The 15,043-nt window shown below is 46.0% G+C and overlaps 1 protein-coding gene across 2 annotated transcripts in view; it reads left to right on the forward strand.

Annotated features, from left to right (window-relative positions):
- NR3C2 (nuclear receptor subfamily 3 group C member 2) overlaps positions 1-15,043 on the forward strand; it is a 428,013-nt gene that overhangs the window by 385,069 nt on the left and 27,901 nt on the right. For both annotated transcript variants that reach the window (XM_040251354.1, XM_040251353.1), the window contains exon 8: positions 2,600-2,757. In XM_040251354.1, coding sequence (XP_040107288.1) covers positions 2,600-2,757 — 158 coding nt within the window. The remainder of the gene's footprint in view (positions 1-2,599; positions 2,758-15,043) is intronic.

A 15,043-nucleotide genomic window follows, 5' to 3' on the forward strand; every position in this document is an offset into this window, starting at 1 on the left:
TTTCAGTCACAGCAGTAAAACACAAGTAATATTTGACACAAGTTGTTCATAATCTTGAGAATTTTTGATAACACAACTGTCAGAAATATGAAAGCTTTTGGTTAATCTCCGTAGCTGCACCAAATAGCACTGAAATATAGTCATGAAATGTACTCACTCCATTCTAATTTTAGGTAATTTTTTAAATGTGTAATATCCATAAGTATCTGTATTGAAAAATGAAAGGTTTATTCCATAACATTTTGAAACTTAAATAAAATGTGTATCAGTAAGTGGGCTGTGAAAGCTTTATATATATAAACTCTCAGTTTCTTTTATAAAGTTTTGGGTTAACGTTAAGATTTTGGTAGAAAGCGAATCTATAGTTTCACGGTTAACATTCTACCTATTACCATCCTTCTTTATGTTTTTTAAATACTTTTAAAACAAGGGTTTAATTTGAAAGAAAAAAACTGTTACATAATGAAGGACATTTAATTCTGATTGTGAATGTCAAATGTTTGAAACCACTACTAATATTGTGGCAGCTTCAGGAATGTGTGCAGTGCCTACAAGGGATTTATTTTTTCCCCACAAAAATAGAGTTAAGATAAACCACAAACCAAAAGCCTCAACAATTAAAACTCAAGGAGGTCATTAACATCATGTGTGAAGTTAATTTGCAAGATAATCCATATCTTTATGTAGGACAACAGGGTTTATTTGGGAGCAGTGGTATTCTTGACTCCCGGGGTTACATATAACACTTAAAAACATACTTAGCTGTTCTAAAGAGCTGATGACCCAAGTGAATTTTTATTGCTACCACTTATGATAAATGAGCAAATAGCCTGTGCAATTGAGAAATGAAAGTTAGAGCAATTTCATACTCAGACTATTACTATCACAAGATGAATTTTTCTCATCTTCATCTTCCAAAAATGAAAGTTCTCAGTGACTTTATTTGTCAGAGTTAAAGCATAAGTACTTATTGACTGTAGTGAACAAAAGCAAACATGTAAGTAAATTTTCAAAGGGAGCATCTGTAGTTTACTCTCTGCCCTCCGTCTCCTCGCAGAATGCAGGCACAGGTTGCTCCCTGTCTCCGTAAACTGTGTTCACGTGTGTCCTGGGACAGATCACCTCCTTTCCAGTCCCAGAAGCACTCATTATGCTTACAGGTGCTGAATTTCAAAGTATTATTGTCAGTGAGATGTTTTTCATTTAATTAGAAAAAACTACCAACTCTACGGAGAAGGCAATGGTAACCCACTCCAGTACTCTTGCCTGGAAAATCCCATGGACGGAGGATCCTGGTGGGCTGCAGTCCATGGGGTCGCTAGGAGTCAGACACGACTGAGCGACTTCACTTTCACTTTTCACTTTCATGCATTGGAGAAGGAAATGGCAACCCACTCCAGTATTCTTGCCTGAGAATTCCATGGACGGGGGAGCCTGGCGGGCTACACACCATGGGGTCACAAAAGTCTGACATGACTGTGCGCGCGCACACACACACCCCCAGGGATGCTGTATACAAGGAAAGAAGAAAACATACTTCTTAATTTTCTCTTACTGAAGATAAAGGTGAATGTGATTTCTTCCCTTCGGGAGTTTTTGATCTTGTTTTGTGTGCAGAGCACTGTCCTGTTACCCATCACACACCCAAATCCGGGCACAGACCTGCCAGCAGGCTGTCTGGGTGGTCACGTGACAGTGCCTCAGTGGTCATGTGATCGTAGCACAAAGAGAATAGGAAGTGCTTCTTTGCAGCATGTCCTCCCCCTGATAGACAGCCAGTTTCCCCAGGTGTCTTTGACATTTGAATTTGAATTTCTAATTTCAGCCCCAGCTTAGATTGTCTGTGTTTCTTCCAGTTGTCCTGAAAAATCAAAGTATATTTTCCTACATCAGAGGTATTGGCAAGTAAGGGTTCATAAAACCTTTGATGACAGGCCACAGGATAGTGTAGCATTGTGGTTAAGAGACAGGCATGGGAAGCAGACCTAGGTTTCTACTCTTTCTCTGCCATGTATTTATTGTGTCCTTGGGCTAGTGATTAAACCTCCAATCTTCAGCTTCCACATCTGTGAAATGAGGATAATATAATGATTGTGTCATAAGATTGACATCAAGATGAAGCAATTTAATATAAGCAAAGTGCATTCTAACATACACCTGCTAAGCCAGTTACTCGTTTGTATATGTGTGTGTACAGAGGTTAACCGTTATATAGCTGCTATGTTTACTCATAAGGGATTCCCCAGTGGCTCAGTGGTAAAGAATCCTCCTGCAGTACAGGAGATGCAGGAAACACAGGTTCAATCCCTGGCTCAGGAAGATCCCCCAGAGAAGGAACTGGCAGCCCATTCCAGTATTCTGGCCGGAAAAATCCCATGGACAAAGGAAGAGGAGCCTGGCAGGCTGCAGTCTGTGGGGTCACACAGAGTCAGACATGGCTGAACACACACACATACTTGTAAATGCAGTAAGCAAGATGCAGTGTCAGTCTTAAAGCGTGAGCCTCACGACCTCAAAATAGCCTAAGCCATTTAACCACCAAGATGCTAAAGCTGGTTTCCACTTTGAGAGCTTACATGTCTGTATTCCTCCACCACAGTTCCAAAGGATGGCCTCAAAAGCCAGGCTGTGTTTGAAGAAATGAGGACAAATTACATCAAGGAGCTGAGAAAGATGGTAACAAAGTGCCCCAGCAACTCTGGGCAGAGCTGGCAGAGGTTCTACCAACTGACCAAGCTTCTGGACTCCATGCATGACGTAAGTAGAGCCTCTTGGCATGTGTCAGCCACACACTGTGGACCCAGAGAAACCGGAGAGCTGAGAAAGTTCTTGAGGGTTTGGGAAGAACAGGGGTATATTATCCACAAGAGGCAATGAGAGGTTAAAAACTGATTAGGGGACTTCCCCTTCAATCCAGTGATTAAGGCTCTATACTTCCAATACAGTTCCATTCCTGGTCAGGGGACTAGGATCCCAACATTTTTAATTAAAAAAAAAAACTGATTAGGAAGAAATTTATTTTTTTCAGAATACCTTTGAAACAAACTTCATTTAAAGTGAAAGGTGTGGCTCTTTCCCCTCCTGAGCAGAGTGTAAGAGAAATGGGCGCCATCGTGGCAAAACCCTGAGCTCGGGGCAGAGAAGGAGGGCCTCCAATTTGCTGCAGGTGTCAGGTCGAGTTTCTCATTTCTGCTGGCAACTTAGGAAATGTTTGGTTAACGGGAATGTTTGCTTTAGCATTGCATAAATAACGTCCATCTTCCACAACTGTTCGTCTGATAACCCAATCTTTCAAAAACATTATTAGTGGTCCAGGGCCAGCTGGGATCATCGCATTCTTTGCCAGATTCAGAATCTTATATTCACTGTTCTTCATAGGAGTCACCTTTCTTGTCTTGTGTAAATATGCAAAGTAAACTCTTGAGCTTGTTTCTAATTTACTGAATTACAGATGTAGTCAAGGTGTTAGCACTTTCTACAAAATACTGATTCAAATAACTTGGTTTGTCATGTCACTTAAAATGTGCTTCTCATTTCATTTTGCGAGCAGTTTCTTCAGTTCTGGTTCAAAAAATGTTGTACAGGGTCATGCTAATTTAACATTTTTATATTTGCTTTCTTTTGGAACATTTATTGCCCAAGTTCAGCCCATGTGATTTGGATAAGAAATCCTTTTTCAACTGTTTCTGTGTTGCTGAGGACAGTGTTGACAGGCTTGATGACCAGTATTATAATTGTGTTGCTACTGAAATAATGGTTAATCCTTTAGAGATTTCTCTATGCCACTGGAATGGTATGTCTTTTGGGGTTGGTTGATAAAAGAATGTCGCTTTCCAGGGTTTTTACACTGAAGACCCAGTGCATATCACACTGGCCTTTATTTTCTCTGAACATTTCACATGATAAGAGTCAAATTCCCACAAGGTGAATTCAGTGATAGATAGTTGGGCTAGTTATCAGTGGCCTCAAAGCATGACTTACTGGAAAATCTCAGGGATAATAAATGATGGGCTACAAGACTTTGGGGAACACAGCCAACAATGCTGTCCACAACTCTCACAAAAGGAAGTAAAGGAAAGTAGAGCATGAGGCAGGGCCATCCACCCGAGAATCAGGAGCACTGTTACTCTCTCCTGTTGGTTTTGTTGAAAGCCTTTCTTAGTGGAGCTGTTGCAGAAAGGGGGACCCCTTCCAGGATCGAGGGGCTTCCCTTGCAGCTCAGTCAGTAAAGAATTTGCCTGCAATGCAGGAGACCTGGGTTTGATCCCTGGGTTGGGAAGATCCCCTGGAGAAGGAAATGGCAGCCCACTCCAGTATTCTTGCCCAGAAAAGCTCATGGACAGAGGAGCCTGGTGGGCTGTAGCCCATGGGGTTGCAAAGACTCAGACACGACTGAGCGACTAACCCTTCCTTCCTTCCTTCCAGGATCGAGAGTGGGCTCTTGTCTGACACTCAGAAATGAATTATCCAAAGACACGCGCATGCTGAGAAAGCCAGAGACTTTACTGGGAAGGGCGCCTGGGTGGAGAGCAGGAGGGTAGGGAGCCAGGAGGACTGTTCTGCCACGTTGCTCGAAGTCTCGGGTTTTATAGTAATGGGTCAGTTCCCAGGTTGTCTCTGGCCAGTTATTCTTCATTCTGACTCAGAGTCCTTCCTGGTGGCGTGCACCTCATTCAGCCAAGATGGATTCCAGCGAGCAGGATTCTGGAAGGTTGTTAGGACACATAGCATCTCCTTTTGACCTTTCCCAAACGCTTCCAGTTGGTGGTGGCTTGTTAGTTCCGTGTTCCTTAACAGGACCTCCTGTTGTAAAATAACTCATGCAGATGGTTACTATGGTGGCTTGCCAGGGTGGGCAGTGTCAGTCACTGTTTCTCCTAGCAGACCTGGGCTGGGAGCAGGGGGCCGGGGAGCAGAAGGTGTGATTCTTTCTTGATGAATTATGTTACTCATGCAAATGATTGGGCAGGTACAAGTGCAGTTGTAAAATGAGTGTGTAATTTGCACCATGTAATCTCATGAAAAAGGTGATACACTTTGAAGTACTTTGCATATAATGAGACTCAACAACAGAAGTTAAAACTTGTTTATCTACAGCCTTAAGGAATCTCAATGCCTTTGGAAATCTCAGTGCCCAGTGGGATGGTGAAAATCCCCAGAGGCCACACCGGTAGTCAAGGTGTCAAACCGTCCTCTGCTGGCTTGTTTTTAGCACCAGCTCAGTGAGCTGATTGCCAGTGGCTACTCAGTAGGCAGTTGCCAAATGTCTAAATCATAATTGATGATTTCCTGCCAGACCCCCGAGAGCAAATCAGTGTCTTATTGTTCAGTCGCTAAGTCATGTCTGACCCTTTGCCGCCCCGTGGGCTGCAGCATGCTAGGCTCCTCTGGCCTTCACTGCCTCCCAGAGTTTGCTCAGACTCATGACCTTCGAGTCGGTGATGCTCTCCGACCATCTTATCCTCTGCTCCTCCCTTTTCCTTTGCCTTCCCGTCAAAGGCAATCTTTTCCAATGAATCAGCTCTTCATATCAGGTGACCAAAGTAATGGAACTTTGGCATCAGTCCTTCCTATGAATATGTTTTTAGTATTCTTTTCATTACGGTGAAATTGATACAAAATAAGCTGAACATACTTAAAGCGTACCATTTGGGATGTTTGAGACATGTATACACTCATGAAACAGTTATTGAAATCAAGACAGCAGACATCCCCATCACTCCAGAAGTTCTCTTGATCCTTTTTAAAAACTTGAAGTAGACTTGATTTACACCGTTGTTAATTTCTGCTATACAGCAAAGTCCCTCAGTTATGCATATATATATATTCTTTTCCGCTATCTTTTATCGCAGACTGTTGGACACAGTCCCCTGTGCTATACAGTAGACTTTGGTGTTCATCCATCAGCTGTCCTGCTGCCTCCCCCTCCCCAGTTGCTTTCTGGATTGCTTTCCGGCAATGTAGATTGGGTGATATATGTTAGTGGAATCATGTTAGTGGATATATGTTAGTGATATATGTTATCATACCAGTGGAATCATACAGTATTACAGTATATAGTCTGTGGTATCTGGCTTCCTTCACTTGGCATAATTATTTGGGGATTCATCCATGCTGTTGCCATATAGCAGTACTTCATTCCTACTTATTGCTGACTGACCTCCCATTGTGAAGATATTCCACAGTTTGGTGGTCCCATCACCCATTGATGGACATTTGGATTGTTTCCAAATTAGGGACAATTTCAGAGTAAGTTGGGCTTCCTTGTTAGCTCAGCTGGTAAAGAATCTGCCTGCAATGCAGGAGACCTGGTTCGATTCCTGGGTTGGGAGGATCCCCTGAAGAAGGGATAGGCTACGCACTCCAGTATTCTCGAGCTTCCCTGGTGGCTCAGACAGTAAAGAATCCTCCTGCAATGCGGGAGACCTGGGTTCGATCCCTGGGTTAGGAAGATCCCCCTGGAGGAGGGCATGGCAACCCATTCCAGTATTCTTGCCTGGAAAAGCCCCATGGGCAAAGGAGCCTGGCGGGCTACAGTCCACAGGGTTTCAAAGAGTTTGACACGACTGAGCGACTAAGCACACACACGAAGTTGTGCATCGTGTGTGTGTCAATATATGGACACTGCTTTCTTTTTCTTGAGTGAGTAACTAGCAGCCGTGGAAGACCTGGGTCATATGGTAGGTGTGTAACTATTTTCCAAAGTGGCTGCGTAGTTGTGCATTCCCTCAAGAAGTGTGAGTGAATACAGATTGCCCCACATCCTTGCTGACATGCAGTATCATTAGTCTTTTTAGTTTTAGCCATTCTAATAGCTGTGTGGTGATGTCTCCCTGGAAAGTAAGTGTTAGTTGCTCAGTCGTGTGTCTGACTCTTTAGGACCTGTCTTTGTGACCCTCCAGGCTCCTCTGTCCATGGAATTTACCGGGCAAGAATACTGCAGTGGGTTACCATTTTCTATTCCAGGATAGAGTTGTTGAGAAGATAACAGTAGTGGTTTGTTTAGTCACTAAGTCATGTCCACCTCTTTGTGACCCCATGGACTGTAGCCCGCCAGGCTCCTCCATCCATGGGATTTCCCAGGCAAGAATCCTGGAGTGGGTAGCCATTTCCTTCTCCAGGGGGTCTTCTGACCCGGAGAGATCAAACCCTGAGTCTCCTGCACTGCAGCAGATTCTTTATTGTCTGAGCCGCCAAGGAAGCCCCAAAGTCTCCCTGTGGTTTTAATTTGCATTTCCCTCATGATTAATGGTCTTTTCTTGTGCTTCTTTACCATCTCTGTGTCCTCTTTGCTAAAATATCTGTCCAACTATTTCTCATTTTTAAAAACTAGGATGTTTGCTTGTAATTGGATTGTTGAGTTTTGAGAGTTCTTTGTATATTCTGAATACAATACCTTTGTAAGACATATAACTTGCAAGTATTTTTTCTCTGTGGCTTATCTTTTCATTCTCTTATCAATGTCTTTTGAAGAGCAGGGATTTTCAGTTCTAAGAAAGTTCGGTTGATTATTTTTTCTTTGATGAATCATGTTTTTGGTGTTGTAGCTAAGAATTCCTTGTCTATGCCAACATCACAAAGCTTTTCTGTTTTGTTCTAGAGGTCACTGTCCTTCATTGACTGATATGTAGTATCTCAAAAACCATTTTAATGTTGTTTTTGGTGGAAGAATAGATCTAATCCACCTGACTCCACTTTTGCTGGAAGGAAAATATTCTTTGGGGAACCATTGGAGTCACTTTAAGTCTGAAACCTTTAATTTTAAACAATCAGAGATGTTTGCCCTTAGGAGTTGCTTAACAGAAGCATCTTCAATGCTCTATTTATTAATATATTCCCATCCCAGACAGAACATTGAAAAACGCATTGTAAGTCTGGAGGGACCTTTCTAACATTCACGCTTACTCAGACTTGAGACTGCCTACAGCTTTTTCATTAGAGTAAATTAGTGAGTCAACATTTGTGGAATTTTCTTCCAGGGAACAAAGAGCTACAGGAGGATTGGCTCTGTACTCAGAGCCTCGTTCTGGTCACTTTGTGGAAAAAGAGCATGTGTTCCTGAGAGTCACACAAACAAGAACCTTGTGCCTGTAAATCCAAGTTCTGTTTGAATAGCATGCCTAGTATGCCTGGCCTGGAGACACGTGTACACAATGCTCGGGATATACGGTTTTCTCCCACATGGTGCACATGTGTGTTGGCAGAACAGGGCCAGGGTGAGTGAAGGAACAGTGTCTGAAAGATCAGGTTGGCAGTCAAGTATTTGAACTGGTCAGCAACTTGAATGAATCCCAGGCCCTCCAAACACCAGTCTCCCTCCCAAAAAAGGTTCAAAGAAAGCAGTTGTGGCCAGGCTTCTAGGGATAGGTGTGTTTTTGCATTCTAAATGGGTGTTATATGTAAAGCACACAGATTCCTTATTCTTCCAGAGAGAATTGAGAATTACTAGTCACTTTCTTCCCCGATGCCTCAGCAGGTAAAGATATCCTGCAATGCAGGAGACGGAGATGCGGGTTCGATCCCTGGGTTTGGATGATCACCTGGAGGAATACTGGAAATGGCAACCCACTCCACTATTCTTGCCTGGAAAACCCCATGGACAGAGGAGCCTGGTGGGCTACAGTCCATGTGGTCGCAAAGAGTTGGACATGGCTGAGCAACTCGGTACACACAGGCACTTTCTAGGTATTGCGAGGAGTGGCAGTTAATTTCCTATTAGTGAAGAAGGCACATTTCTCATGAATTTATTGGCAACTTCTATTCATTCATGGAGATCGAGGCCTATTTATGCTATGATCAGGTTGTAGAACAGCTGCTACTGCTACTGCTGCTGCTGCTGCTAAGTCACCTCAGTCGTGTCCAACTCTGTGCGACCCCATAGACAAAAGCCCACCAGGCTCCCCTGTCCCTGGGATTCTCGAGGCAAAAACACTGGAGTAGGTTGCCATTTCCTTCTTCAATGCATGAACAGCTAGTAAACATTAAAGGATGATATTAATAGTATTTCTCAGAAGCAAAAATGTTACCCTTTCTCTGTTAAGTAGTATCAAGATTGACTTTATTTCCGTGTACATAATATGTTGCCTCATGCCTAGCAAAACTGTGGTGAGTACAGAGGATACGAAGTAACTGTAGGACACCAACCTACCCCTCAAACTGCTTAGAGTCTAAAAGAGGCAACTAGAACATTCCACAAGGCAGAAGGTAACTATGGACAGAGCAATCTTTGAGAGCACACAGGCTGCTCATTCATTCACATGTCTGCAAGCCCCTCCTGTGTTCCAGGACGAGAGGTACAAATGGGGACAGAGTACCTGTCTTTAGGTATACCGCTTGCTCTTAGAGCGGCATCCTGTTCAAAAGGGGAAGCAGAGGGATCTGTTCAGATGCCTCAGTACCTGTGTTATTTCATGCCCTTCTAAAAACTCCCAATAAGAGGGGAATTATTCTCATTATTCCCATTCCTGTCCTTAAGGATTCCCATTTGCTCTGATAGAGGAAGAGGTTCATCTGATTCAACAAATACATTAGCCTCTAAAGGCGTCAGGCAGTGCAGTGGAGGGAGAGACTCAAATGTGGCCTCGGAGCTTTCCGCGGGCTCAGGACCACCTAACAGCACCGCACAGGGCAGGGGCTGGGAGCTCTGCAGACACGAGCGCACTGGGCATTGTGTGCTCACGGATGTTTATTCTGAGTCGCTGGAAAACCTTGTCGGGCAGGTCTAGGAGCCAGTCGTGCTGGGCAGGGGTCATGGAAGGCTTCTGGAAGTGGAGTAGGGGTGTCTCAGAGAATCTTTATTTCGTGGAAGATGAGGCAGAGGTCCAGAGAGTGACTTCTCGGGGTCCTTAGGGAGCCAGTGGCAGCTGGAACCCTCTTTGACTGTCTGGTGCTCCCCATACCCGCCACGAGATGCAGGAGGGCCTCAGACTGCTGGCTGCTGCTGGGTCCCAGGCCGGGCTGCGTCTCCAGAGCTCAGAGAACGAGCAGGAGGAGTGCTACAAACGGCAGCTGCACTGCTCTCTGACTCTTCAGGCGCCTTTGCGCTTCCCTGGCAGCTTCTGAAATGCATCATTTTCTGAGGCACAGGGTTGCATCTGAAGGCAGTGAATCTGGTGTTATACTAAAACATCACATGTGTTTAGCAGTTCCCAAAACCACATGTAGGGTCTGCCTCACCAGAGGCTGAGCTGGTTTCAGGGCGGAGGGGAGGTTTTCATCTGCGCTAATGATCATTAAACAGTAAACCGGGCTAAGGACCTACGCATTGCCGGGGCGGGCACTGGTGACTCCCTGGGGGGTATTGGAAGGTCCTCTCCCTCTGTGATTGCTTTCTGTGGTGGCAGAAGGAAGGCTGCACAGCCCAGCTGGCTCTCAGAGCAAAGCTGCTCTTCTGCACAGGGGAGGCGGGCATGATGGGAACAGACACGGCGAATCAGGACCCACCCCACGTGAACACCGGGAGGCTCCCTTCTTTATGAGGAGAGGGTGATCATCAACAGAAGAGATCGCTGCAAGCAGCCATGTGCATTAAATTATTTCGAGAGCCCCGTTGCTCCTTTAATGAGCGGGTGCTTTCATGTCAGGCAGCGGTAGTGGCGATTTCCATCATGACTGCCCTCGAGGTGCTTTCGAGAGTGGTGCAGGTCCACTGCTTCCCGCACGCTGAAGCATGCCAGCCCTCAGCCGGCTGGACCCACCATGTGAGCTGCCTGCCGCTTTCCTGTCCGGTTCTGTTCCACATCTTCACAGTCAGTGTCCCCTCCAGAAAGGTTCTGAGACCCACCTCGGAATCTGCCAACAAAATGATGACCGCTGGGGACAACAGTAAAGCGTGGCCTCTGCTCCTCCACCAGCATTTCTCTTGGGCACTCCACTTACATTTCTTGGTCCTCAGTTTCTTCAGCTGTAAAATGGGAATAAGACCCATCTTACTATACGGGAATTTTTGAAGCATGTGAGATAACACAGCCACAAGGTAACAAGCACCGAACGAATGTTCATCGTTTTGCTTCCACTTTCCCAGATTGGGCTTGCATTTCCCCAAACCATGTCTCTGTACCACCAAAAAAAAATCCATCAGGCTGTTTTAGTTAACTGTAAACAGAGACAAACAAGCATATGGCAGGGCCTTCAAGGGGGTAACAGTCTAAAGTTGGCAAGACCCAGCAGGGACATGGGCAGGAAAAGCCATTCTGCACTGGGGGCAGTCATCCGGTGGTGAATCCCATAGACTCAGGTCAGCATAGAAGCCTTTCCAGGTGCTTCCGTTCCCAGCGCCCTGATGTTGTTGTTCAATCACTAAGTCACGTCTGACTCTCTGCGATCCCATGGACTGCAGCACGCCAGGCTTCCTGGTCCTTCAGTATCTCCCAGAGTTTGCTTGAACTCATGACAGTTGAGTCAGTGATACCATCCAACATCTCATCCTCTGATGTCCCCTTCTCCTCCTGCCTTCAACCTTTCCCAGTATCAGAGTCTTCCAATGAGTCAGCTCCTTGCTTCAGGTGGCCAAAGTATTGGAGCTTCAGCTTCAGTCCTTGCAATGAGTATTTGGTGTTGACTTCCTTTAGGATGGACTGATTGGATCTCCTTGCTGTCCGGGGGACTCTCAAGAGTCTTCTCCAGCACGGCAGTTTGAAAGCCTCTGTTCTTTGGCGCTCAGCCCTCTTCATGGTCATGGTCCAACTCCCACATCCATTCATGACTGCTACAGCGCTCTGTGCATGCCGCCCTGGGCAGGGAGGCTGCTGTTGCTAAAACATACTGAATGTGCTAGAGATGCTGCCTGACTCACTGACCAGATGAAAGATACTGGTGATGGAGACAAGGGAGGATTGCTGTGAGGATCAGCATTGCTGAAGGAAAACCCTTGGCCTGGTATGGTCAGGATGCTGCTAGGACGTGAAGCCTGGCCATACTGCCCCTGGCTCCTGGGGGGACACCTCCCTCTCTGCCCCTGGTTCAGGTGACAAGGAAATGAGACTATTTGATACTCCATGTGTAATAATAAGCTAAAGTACAGGCAACACCATCACCACCCCCCGACGTGTGTGTGTGTGTGTGTGTGTGTGTGTGTGTGTGTGTGTGTATGTAAGAGAGCTCAATCAAGATTTAAACCTTTATTCTGTCTCCCAGGTGAAACAACCATTTAATACAATTGTTAGCCATGTTACACTGCCTCCTTCTTTGACGAGACCATGACTAAGAAAAAGTCTAAATAAAGGTTTTTTATTTCGGAGTTGTTTATGCCAGAGTCAGCGAAGTGAGCAAAGCATTATCCTCCAGGGCACCAGGGAGGGGCCCAGACCTACTCCTCCTGGAAAGGAAATCATCATAGGTAATGATTTCAAATTAACTGAGGAATTGATGTGGTGGAGCTCATTCTTTGTCTGTTCGGTGAAACCAACAGGACAGTTATTAATGGTTCATGACGTCTCTTTCTGCAGCCCTGTTTTTGAGTTTGCCTTTACAAATTTCTCGTTTCGAGGGTGCAGTGGAGTTTAGACTGCATTGCCTGGGTGCATTGTACCAATGAGTGCTTATTTTCCTCTAAGAAAATTATTTTATGTCTGCATGACTGAAAAAAAGTATCATATATATTTAAACATTAAAATGAGGGAAATGTATGGCAAAACCAATACAGAATTGTAAAGTAAAATAAAAAAATAAATAAATAAAAAATTAAAAAAAATAAAATGAGGGAAATGGGATAAAATAGGTCAGAATATTCTGGGTTTTTTTTTTCCAATATTGTGGATAAACAGGGAAAGGATGACTTCAGGTATGACGTGGAGAGGTCTGGGTGGCCTCAGGATGGGTGTGTTTCACGTGCTGGTAGCTGGGGCCATGAAGCACAGCTGGCAGATGCGAGTCTCCATGGACACACAGGAAGTCCCTGCCTGTTGTACCTCCTTTGTTCACCACGTTCATGGTTAAGGGTGCTGGTGCTCAGTGATCACTGTCATATTTCTCCAAGCTCCCCTCTGGATGCCTCCGGAGGCTGTTGCTTGATGTAGTCGTACTTGTTGAACTTTCCTTCTGCCACTTGTGCTTCTGGTGTCATATCCAAAAAAATCATTTGCCAAGACCATGGTCAAGGAGTTGACAGGTAGGCACCTGTATGGAAGCCTCCACTGGGCAAGGGACCTTGCTAATCCTGAGGATATACGAGCAGCCGAGGGGGACTCAGTCCCTGCCCACAGAGTGTGTAGTCTGATAGGGAAGAGAGGAGACAAGTAAACTGGGCATTAGAATGTGGCATGCTGGGTGCTTGAGGTCGACGGGTAAGGCCCACGTGTGTCAGGGTAGGTGTCCTGAAGGGGGAATGGCAGGGTAGAGATGGTCCAGGGCATCAGATGAGGGAAGTGACTGCTAAGCTCAGTCCCAAAGGCAAACAGAGTGTTGGCCAAACAGACAGAAGGAAGTTAACCCAAGCCAAAGGAGTTCCTATCCCAAGGGAGACAGCACATGGTGATTTTGAGAAATAGAGAATTCACTGTATCTAAGAGCATCTAAGAGCATCAGAGAGGAGCAGAGAGGATTAAGGATGGGGACAATGAAAAGATCTGTAAACCATCTTGAGGTAGCTAGTGAGGGATTTTGAGCACATCTGTAGAGTCTAGAGCTATTCCTTCCCGTCTGGTAACCACTGGCCACAAGTGGCTGCTGCTGCTGCTAAGTCGCTTCAGTCATGTCTGACTCTGTGCGACCCCATAGACAGCAGCCCACCAGGCTCCCCCATCCCTGGGATTCTCCAGGCAAGAACACTGGAGTGGGTTGCCATTTCCTTCTCCAATGCAGGAAAGTGAAAAGTGAAAGTGAAGTCGCTTAGTCGTGTCCGACCCTCAGCGACCTCATGGACTGCAGCCTTCCAGGTTCCTCCGTCCATGGGCTTTTCCAGACAAGAGTACTGGAGTGGGGTGCCATTGCCTTCTCTGCCACAAGTGGCTACTGACATGTAAATAGAACTTAAAATTGAGTCCCGCATTTCACGGGCTCAGCAGCCACATATGGCCAGTTGCCATCACCTTGGGAGGGCAGATGGCTGTATTGACAGTGGTGGTCTAGAGGGTCTATCGGAGGAGAAGCAGAGGGCCAGTAAGGATGCTGATCTGGTGGTCCAGGTAAGAGATGGAGGCTGGGCGCTAAGGTAGAGCAGGGGCAGGGGGACCGCAGACATTCAGGTAGCGGAATGGACAATTCTTGGTGGTGGATAGGACAGAGGGGTAGGTTGTTGTGGGGTGGCCACAGCACTGAGTGAGGAGATGAGGAGGAGGAGCTTTGTGAGGAGAGGTGATGGGCATGTTTTGGACGTGCTGAGTTGAGGTGTCCTGAGGAATCCCAGGAGAGATGTCAGGTGAGCTCAGGGCTCTGTGGAGATGAGGATAAGTGCTGATGCAGCCTCGGGAGGTACAGCGCATGGCTGTCCACGCAGCCCGGGGGTCAGTGGAGCTGCCCAGGCGTCGGTGTGGCTGTGTGATGGACAGAACCAAACCCAGAGGAAGAGACCCACCAAGGGACCAAAACCAGGAGGGCGCCTGCAGGGAGTCTGGGCAGGAGCTGCTGCTGAAGTGAGATAAGGAGGCAAAGATACCGACAGGAGCCAGAAGAGAGTGTGTCCCTCACTGTGCAAACACGGGGTGGGGGTGGGGGCAGAAGGTGCCGACGGGCCAGTCAGCAGACAGACTGAAAACTGTTCAGTAGCCATAGCAACAAGAAGGTTACTGTGAGGAATAGCTGATTGATTCAACTAGGTTTCCAGTAACTCACCTCTCAGAAACCACAGAGCAAACAGGGACTCCAGGAAACTCGGGAAAAGGTCAAGGTGACAACCGGTAAAGCTCTTTAATAAAAACTGCTTTAAGAAGACGGAGCTCTGAGTCTTTCTGTGATGTGATGGCATGGACGGAAGACAAGCGTTTCTGAATGCGGTGGAGAGAACCTGCAAAGGCTGTGTCTATGTGTTTAAATACCGTGAAGAAATCACAGTAGCTTAGCAAACTTTATAAAAAAAAACCCCAAACAAACGATTATGGACCTAGAC

This window comes from Oryx dammah, unplaced genomic scaffold (assembly GCF_014754425.2).
Source record: "Oryx dammah isolate SB20612 unplaced genomic scaffold, SCBI_Odam_1.1 HiC_scaffold_12, whole genome shotgun sequence".
NCBI lineage: Eukaryota > Metazoa > Chordata > Mammalia > Artiodactyla > Bovidae > Oryx > Oryx dammah.